This window comes from Onychostoma macrolepis, chromosome 13 (assembly GCF_012432095.1).
Source record: "Onychostoma macrolepis isolate SWU-2019 chromosome 13, ASM1243209v1, whole genome shotgun sequence".
NCBI classification, from domain to species: domain Eukaryota; kingdom Metazoa; phylum Chordata; class Actinopteri; order Cypriniformes; family Cyprinidae; genus Onychostoma; species Onychostoma macrolepis.
Window position 1 is genome coordinate 23,221,401 of NC_081167.1, and position 9,285 is coordinate 23,230,685.

General features: G+C 36.6%; 1 protein-coding gene across 1 annotated transcript; it reads right to left on the minus strand.

The window, feature by feature from the left end:
- Positions 1-165: 165 nt before the first annotated feature.
- pygl (phosphorylase, glycogen, liver) lies at positions 166-8,922 on the minus strand. Its single transcript, XM_058796880.1, has 20 exons — positions 8,630-8,922; positions 7,864-7,965; positions 7,712-7,790; positions 7,511-7,614; positions 6,594-6,728; positions 6,398-6,509; positions 5,811-5,893; positions 5,439-5,576; positions 5,170-5,262; positions 4,893-5,039; positions 4,501-4,664; positions 4,299-4,413; positions 4,113-4,214; positions 3,402-3,549; positions 2,721-2,779; positions 1,974-2,115; positions 1,685-1,892; positions 1,435-1,569; positions 1,293-1,359; positions 166-517 (listed from the first exon to the last, which is right to left on the minus strand). Exons 1-20 carry the CDS (start codon positions 8,870-8,872, stop codon positions 329-331), a joined length of 2,565 nt encoding a protein of 854 aa, XP_058652863.1. The 5' UTR covers positions 8,873-8,922; the 3' UTR covers positions 166-328.
- Positions 8,923-9,285: the final 363 nt, after the last annotated feature.

Here is a 9,285-nt window from a genome sequence, read left to right on the forward strand (position 1 = left end):
ATTGAACCCACAACTTTGGTGTTGCAAGCTCTAAGTAAATCTATTTGTCCTCTGCCTCTCATCCACTCTTCTTTTTTAGACAATTATCATTTTTTCTTATACATTTTCCTTAAAATCATTATATTGACTAATACTATATGAATAAACTGACTCAATGCTGAAATGTTGAATTAAAATATGAGGTTTATTTGAGCTTTTTGCTTGTACAAGGCACTCCTTTAGAAAAAAATGAAAGCAAAAACTAAAACTGAATTCTTACTAAGTTGTGTAGTTATATTAATTACTGTAACAAGTCTTCTCATGATCCTATGACACTGTGCTGACGAGTTCAGCTCTTGCGCAGGGCCCGAGCGGTTTCCTCCAGAGCTTCACGGGGTTCGCTGGGTGGAGGAATCTTCAGGTCAGTGGGCTCCACTCCCCAGATCTCAGTTGCGTACTCTGTAATGGTGCGGTCACTGGAGAACTTTCCAGATGCTGCAATGTTCTTAATTACCACCCGAGTCCACTCTCTCTGATCCTGTCCAAAACAGAGAAATATGGACTATATTAATTGCACTTTTATGGTCTCTTTGTAATTTTTTGGAGCTTGACTTTGCTAAAGTATATAGAAAAGAACTGTGTAATCATTCTTAAGTCTCACATCTTCTTAAATCATAAGATTCTTCAATTTCAACTTTCGTGTTTCACAGAAAAAAATAGCTTGGAGGTGGAAATTAACAAACTGAGTCAGTAAATGAGTAATGATGATGTGTCACTGAATATCACACTCAATTAAATAAAATGAAAAGAGAAATAGTGATGGGAGAAACAAAGCTTTTCGAAACTGAATCATCTCAATTAATTCACAAAATGATTCACTGCTACAAAAAAGCATACAGACACATTTTACAAACCAATTACGAATGCTATTATGAAAGTGTAATCTATTAAATATAATCTATTAAACATTAAACACCATCAAATATGAATAATTTGCATTTTTAGGTAGGACTTGGCTAATTAGGCCATTTAGAAGAATTAACTATCACTGTCTGTATTTTATTATACATGCATGTTTATTACATTACATTAAATTCATCAGAACTGAACCTACATTATAAAACTGTTAAAACCATTTTTACAAAGTCTTGTTTGCTAAAATCATGTGACCTGGCCAGTCTGAATCTCTGGTTGAACAAAAGTTCTGCAAAGGTTTTTATTCTACATGAAGCAGGATGAAGGAGAACGCTGAACAATAATCTAAATCTCTGACGTGTTTTTTGGGCAAAATGTGTTTGTTTGATAATGTTCACCTTATACAGAGCGCTGACTCTCTCTTGACACTCGACGTAAGACTCATAGTCTGCGAAAACTTTAAACCTGGGGGGACAGTTTTAGAGAGCGTGAGAGAGTTTGCAGGGTAAGAATTTGAGAAAGAAAGTGTGAGTGTTTTACCGATCATGATGGAACAGCAAGTTGATAATATCACTGAACATCTCAGGCTGTTTCGGTGAAAAATAGCCACTTTTGATCTGATTTATGGCTTGTTTCAGCTCCGGAAGACTCTCATAATATTGTAATGCATCATAGCTGCACACACACACACACACACACACACAAAGGAATGTTTAATGTCTTCAAAGATAGCATGACATTTACTCTGCATCCATTTCCATGTATTTAATCTCTTTGTCTCACTCCCTACCCTTCTTCATCCATTTTTGCCACATCTTCCACCCTCATGCCAAAGATGAAGAGGTTTTCTTCTCCGGCTTCTTCTGCCATCTCCACGTTGGCACCATCCATAGTGCCAATGGTCAGCGCCCCGTTCAGCATGAACTTCATGTTTCCCGTTCCGGAAGCCTCTGTCCCTGCAGTGGAGATCTGCTCTGACAGGTCTGTAGCTGGAATCACTGCAGATAAAACAAAGATAATCATAACTTTATCCATCAATACGCAAACAATCTCATATTCGTTGTGAGTGTGTATGTCACCTTTCTCTGCAAGTGACACTCTGTAGTTCTCCAGGTAAATGACCTTCAGTTTACGGCCGATCACAGGATCAGTATTCACAACATCAGCGACGGAGGTGATCAACTTAATTATCACCTTTGCCATGTGATATCCAGGAGCAGCCTGCACAAACATATGTAGTAAAGCATACGCTATCATTCAAAGGTTGAGGTTAGTAATATTTTTTATTTTGAAAGAAATGAATACTTTTGTTCAGCAGAAATGCGTTAAATTTATCAAAAGTTGCAGTACAAGCATTTATAATGCTAGAAAGAGATTTCTATTGCAAATAAATGCTGTTCTTTTCTGTTCTTTCTATTCATCAAAGAATCCTGAAAAAAAAATGTATCAGTTTCCACAAAAATATTAAGCAACACAATACTGATGATAATGAGAAATGCTTCTTAAGCACCAAATCAGCATATTAGTAAGATTTCTAAAGGATCATGTCACTCTGAAGACTAGAGTAATGGCTGCTGAAAATTCAGCTTTGTCATCACAAAGATAAATTACATTTTAAAATATATTTAAATGTAAACTGCTTATGTTAAATTGTAATAATATTTCACAATATTACAGTATTTTGGATCAAAGAAATGCAGCCTTGGTGAGTATAAGAGACTTCTTCCAAAACATTAAAACATCTAACTGACCATAAACTTTTTTAAACATGTACAAATTGCAAATCAGTGCATGTGAGTGTGTTCGGAAAAGGTTGTTTGTTTTACCTTTCCACCGATAATCACAGTCCGTGGTATGAACGGTTTAATGGGGCTCCTTTTGATGCCTGTGTGTGAAACAGATGGGAACATTCTTCAGTATCTTATTTTGTGTTGCACAGATGCCACTGTTATCAGCTGGTGTGCCTTAGATGGCCACCAGAGGTCAATGTGCCTGTTTGTTGAGCACATGGCTTGTTGTTTGTTGTTGGTGCCATGTGCTCTCCTGTCTATTGTCTGTCCCCTCCCATCTTGTTACCTCATCATTATTTCAGTTGCTCCACCTGTGTCTCCCTCGTTACCCTCCTCCTTTGTCTCCCTATTTATTCTCCTGACGTCTGCAGTCCTGTGCTGATCTGTTGTTTAATGTCAGATGATTTATGTTGTGTGAGTTATGTCTATCAGTGTTGTTGTTCCTAGCCTGCCTGCCTGTTTTTCCCCCTCGGGGTAGTTTTTGTTCCTTTTTTATTTCGTTTTATTATTAAAAAGACCCATTTTCTCCTGCAACTTGAGTCCTCGCCTCATTTCTCCACCCACATCGTGACAAAAGAAAGTCAAAGATAAATCAGTGATGACAGAATTTTCGTTGTTTATTTAAAGGAGTCTCTACATAGGTAAAAGTATTTTGAAAAACATAAACATGACAGCTTAATCAACATGTGTGAGTGTGTGTTTGTTTTCTGTACATACGGTTGTACATGGTGATGACGTGGAGGCAGTTGAGCAGCTGTCGTTTGTATTCATGGATTCTTTTCACATGGACATCAAACATGGATGCGGGATTTATGTCCACCTTGTACACCTTCTCTAAATATTGCGCAAACTTAAGCTTGTTATCCTACACACACAAAAAAAAAAAACGTGTCAAAAATTTTGACTAATTTCATTCATTTGAGTCAGAAATGCCCACAGAAAACCTCAAAAGTAGTAAATTATATGTGACCATGGATCACAAAACCAGTCATAAGGATCAATTTTTTGTAATTGAGATTTATACATCATTGTTAGGATAGGACAATATTTGGCCGAGATACACCTATTTGAAAATCTGGAATATGAGGGTGCAAAAAAAATCAAAATACTAAGAAAATTTCCTTCAAAGTTGTCCAAATTAAGTCCTTAGCAATGCATATTACTAATCAAAAATCAAGTTGATATATTTCTGGTAGGAAATTTACAAAATATCTTCATGGAACATGATCTTTACTTAATATCCTTCCTAATGAATGTTGGCATAAAAGAAAAATCTATAATTTTGACCTATAGAATGTATTGTTGATCATTGATACAAATATTCCCGTGCTACTTATGACTGGTTTTGTGGTCCAGGGTCGCATATAAAGAGGAGAAAAAAAGAAATTAACTCCTAGATTACAAAGATCTACAAATTTAATATGAAACCTGTTTGACTTTGGCTACATCTCGGATGAAAGCATCGTCATCGACCAGATCATTCAGCTTCTGCAGCTGAGTCAGATCTTTCACATACTCTTCACCGATAGCCTACAAACACACACAAATTAAAAACATAAAAACATCAACTGGCAAAATGTGTTATAAAATGAGAGAAAAACGTGTGTGTTGGACCTCTGCGATCAGATCAGCAAGTCCTGGGTTGCAGAGGAGCAGCCAGCGTCGTGGTGTGATGCCGTTTGTTTTATTCTGAAATTTCTCTGGTTCCAGCTCACTGAAGTCTCGGAATCTAAATGATCAAATTTAAATTCAAATAAGAAAATAATCGGCAGTGGGATGTAGTAGGATTGTATGTATGTGATAAAGAGAGGCCTACACGTCTCTTTTGATGATGTCGGAGTGAATCTCTGCAACTCCATTGACTTTGTGTGAGCCCACAATGCAGAGATGAGCCATGTTTACTCTCTTTCCCCCTTCCTCCTCGATCAGAGACATACTGCGGATTCGATCCATATCATCTGGAAACAGAGATGCTATATGCTACAAAGACACACACACACACACACACACACACGTACATACACATACAAAAACATTAATTTGGTGTCTGCACTAAATGTAAGTGTGCATGTGGGTTTACTTAGCTACACTTTGAGGACAAATCTAAACTGACAAATCCTCTATTTAAGAGCTGTCTTCAACTGGAAAATTGCTCATAAATAATAAAGTAAATGCAGTTTTCCTGAATCTGGGTGTAAGTGTACTCACATCCAGGTGTATTTGGTTGATCCTGTATATGATCTGCAGGTGTCGGGGTAAAAGTTTCTCCAACAGTTCGACTGGCCAGCGCTCCAGAGCTTCAGGCAGAACCGTGTGGTTTGTGTACGCAAACGTTTGTTTAGTGATATTCCAGGCCTAGATACTCACACAGAAGAACTCATTTCAGAATGTACAAAACAAAACAAAATGTCGACCCTAACTACTGTTGTTGTTGTTAAATAAAACTATTAAAATTAGTGTATCATGAATTATTCATAAATCTTACTGTGTCCCAGTCTAGTTTCTCAATGTCCACAAATATCCTCATCAGTTCAGGGATGGCCATAGCAGGGTGAGTATCATTCAACTGGATGGCAACCTGAAAAACACACATGCAGTATCACACAAGTACACTACTTTAAAGTTCATAACATAATGCAAAGCACTAATGTAGTGACTAGCGTGGGTGGTAAGTGCCTGCAGAATTACAGTGTGGAATGCTTGTTTCGGGTCAAGTGAGATGTTTACTGTAAATGTGTATAAGCGAAAACAGACCTTATCAGGGAAGCTATCAAATGACAACAGTCCAGAGCAGTTCCTCTTTGAGGTCTTAAAGCGCCGAATCACATCTTGCAAAGTCGCTGCCACCACAAAATATTCCTGCTTCAACCGCAGCTCCTTTCCTTCAAAGAACTACAACACCCACAAATTGCAGTGTCAAAAAGCTACAAATGAGTGTGTTTGGGCAAAAATCTCATCTGAAATCAGATGTGAGATTAACCATCTGATGCACTTACATTGGATAATTGAAACCTAATTTTCTGCACACAATAATTAATGCAGACTAATGCAGTTTGAATGCAGAAAAGCCATTTAAACCTCAATCTGCCTAAAGCACACAGACTAAAAAGGTGAAAATATACTTACATTGTCATTTGGATAGAGTACACGGGAAATGTTTTCTGCCAAGTTACGGTCCAAAACTGCCTGAATATAATCACCAACATTAACTGTGAAAAGAAAAGAAAACATCCATCATTGAATTATTACATATAAATTCCAGTGGCACTGATTTCAGGTGTTTGACGAAATCGTAAATGTCAGGGCTATTAAAAAATATTTATTTAATTTGATATTTAATATTTAATAGTCATTTTTAAATTTAATATAATTTAATTTAGTTCCATTACAAATTGTTAAATACTGGTTAAATTGACTGGTAATTTAATTTAGTAATTTAAATTAGTTCAATTTAATATTTAACATTAATTAGTATCCATTTTGATTTGACAAATACTGGTTAAACTGAAAACAGACAAATAAAGACAAATGAATTTTCTTTGGAATACTATGCACTCGTGAATCGTTCACAATAAGACCAGGAAATGGGGTACATTTTAATTTTGAAGTTGACTTTAGTAAAAAGATACTTTTATAATGTTTGTCTTGTATATAATCACACATAAATGTCTGCAGTTAATATGGATTGGTATTGTGTTGTGTGAATGGCTCACAGTCTCGCAGGTTGAAGTCGTTGGGTGCACGTGCAGACCACAAGCGCATAGTGTTCACAGTGTTGTTCATGTATCCAGGGATCGGCGTGTCGTACGGCATGGCAAGAACCACCTACACAACAAACATGCATTACTAACCTGGCCAGGGTACCGCTATCCTTTAGGTGTGTATTTATTCGTGTAACTGTGTTGATACCTGTGTGTCGACCCATTTCGGCTCCTTCCCATCCTCTTCCTCCACACGGCCGTAGAAATGCACGGGCAGCATGAACTCAGGACGAGCTTTCTCCCAGGGGTTACCGTACCTCAACCAATCATCTGCCTCCTCAACCTAACAGACAATGATACAGAGATGATGAAAGAGGACACCAGTGCCGGTCTGCACTGGAGGACATAGAACTCAAATCTAGGGCAGGTTAAAGGTCAAGTGTGTGTATTTTTTAAAATGAGCATTTTCACTGCACAAACACACCATTATCACTGTCCTTCTGCAAATACACTGAGCCGCTGTTTCTTATCAACCTACTACTGCTGGCACGAGATCCCTATTGGTGCAGTATTATCAGCTCTGTGACAAGCTCACATGCACCAGGCCAGTGACCACAAACGCAGTGGACTCCTGGCCCATTTACATTGATTTTTATGCAGACACTGTCCTACAAAATATTGCAAACTGTAAAGTACCCAGAATTTTGTGGAAAAGCAAAATAAAGATAAATTTAGCATAAGCAGATTGAAAATATATATAAATTATAGGTAACTAAAACCTACAGAAACATTTATTTATTTAAATAGATTTTTAAATCTATATTAGCAATATGTTTTGACACTTTTTGTAATCTGAAATACATTTAAAAATATATCTGAAAACATACAAAAATGTATGAGAAAATATAAGTAACTAAAATGTATCTGAAATATATTTATTTTAAAATCTTTATTAGTGATACATTTTGGCATTTTTTTGTATTCTGAAATATATTTAAAAATACACCAAAAATATATATTTGTTATATGGGTCAGAACTACTATAATAAACTGTATTATGACATCAGAAGCTTGCATATGAGAACTTTTCTAATTAATAAATTAAGGAAATCTAGGTGAATTCACCTGCCAGCCATCTTTGATTTTCTGGTTGAAGATTCCATACTCATATCGGATACCATATCCATAAGCAGCCAGACCCAGAGTCGCCATGGAGTCGAGAAAACAAGCTGTGGATCGCGTATACACAGTAAATATCGCTAATTTAAATTAATACGGTAAATTATTTGTATAGTGTATGTGTGAGAGAGAGAAAGAAAGAGAGACCTGCTAATCTTCCCAGCCCTCCGTTCCCTAATCCGGCATCTTCTTCCATCTCTTCCAGATCCTCCATATCCAACCCCAGCTAAAAGGAAAAAGAGAGATTTAATGAAAGCCAAATGCACAGATGGATGGACAAGTGTTTAGTCCTCTCTCACCTGGTAGATAGCCTCATCACAGGCGTTCTGCAGACCCAGATTAATCATGGTGTTCTGGAGCGCCCTACCCATGTAGAACTCCAGTGACAAGTAATATACACGCTGAAGCACACAGAAATATAAACAATTTAAAAATCAAACAGAGCATTCTTGGAGTGTACATTGGGTGCAAATTATGCCAAATTATTTTCCATCACAAAAAAAAAAAAAAAATTATAGTGATCTTACTTAAGCCGTGCATAACTAGAATTTTTTAATTAATTTTCATAACTTTTCCAGGACTGGAAATCAATAAGTTGCCTACTCTAAAATATTATTATTATTTAATACATTTAAAATTCTCTAATATATACAGGTTTATCATGATAGTCTGAACCCTGGTAATAATCACAAACAACTGGAACAAATATATTATCTGAATCTATAAAACTTACTTGTAATGCATTATGTTTAAAAAATTTAAACACCTGACTTAATTAACCTGACCTACAGCTTCACTACAACCTGTTAATCCATAATAATTTAATATTTAATAGTTTAATAAAAATTACCCTTTTTTCGTATTGGTAAAACCATCACCAATATGTTAACGTAAAAATATCTTTCTTATATTCCAATAAAATGACACACTGTTAACGTAATACAAATAATTTTTCCAAATTACATTTCATTTCGATAATAAATTTTTAGCTGTGGCTAAAAGTTTCAAACAAAAGTTACCACGTGACTTCTTTCTAAAAGACATTGTGTTTTTCCCCGGACTCACCTTGGGGTCGGCCTCATAGTAGAACTGCTGTGTTCGGATCCAGCGGCCCACCAGGTGATCACGCACCGTGTGCGCGAGCGCGAAATAGTAATCGCGCGGCGTCGCGACGTTCCTGTCTTTGACCAGCGTGAAGTGCAGGTGGCGGTTGAAGCCCTTCTTCAGCTCTGCCACATTCTCCACACCGACGATCCCTCTGATGCTGATCTGCTTTCGCTTCTCCTGGTCCGTTAGAGGAGTCGCCATCCTGAAGATTACCGGTTACACCGAGCACCGGGGGTCACGAGCCCCATATTTTTATAGGAGGCACAGAGGGAGGAGCAGAGTCTCTCTCTCTCTCTCTCTCTCTCTTTCTCTCTCTCATTGGACTTATTGAACTTTTTAACCATGGTAAACGTACAGTATATGAATCAATGACTTGACATTAAAAATACATAATAATGCAGCTAACACTTGAATACACATCTTCTATGATGAACGTTTTCGGTTTTTTAATTAAAATTAATTTTGATATTTTTGTAGGGCAAAAATGTCTCTCAGATCTAAGATTTCTGAAAAATTTAATAGTTAAATTGTTATTTAAATTATATAAACCACATTACTACAAAGATTTAAAATGTAAACGGTAGCAAATAAAAAAAATTGCCATTGCAAATTTG

Bases quoted from the DNA above. Each gene is read 5' to 3' on its own strand.
- pygl (XM_058796880.1), bottom strand. From the start codon at position 8,872: ATGGCGACTCCTCTAACGGACCAGGAGAAGCGAAAGCAGATCAGCATC. The intron at 6,729-7,510 runs GTGAATTCACCT...ATTGTCTGTTAG, and splicing joins AAATCAAAGATGGCTGGCAG to GTTGAGGAGGCAGATGATTG. The intron at 5,040-5,169 runs GTAAGATTTATG...GTGAGTATCTAG, and splicing joins AGAAACTAGACTGGGACACA to GCCTGGAATATCACTAAACA.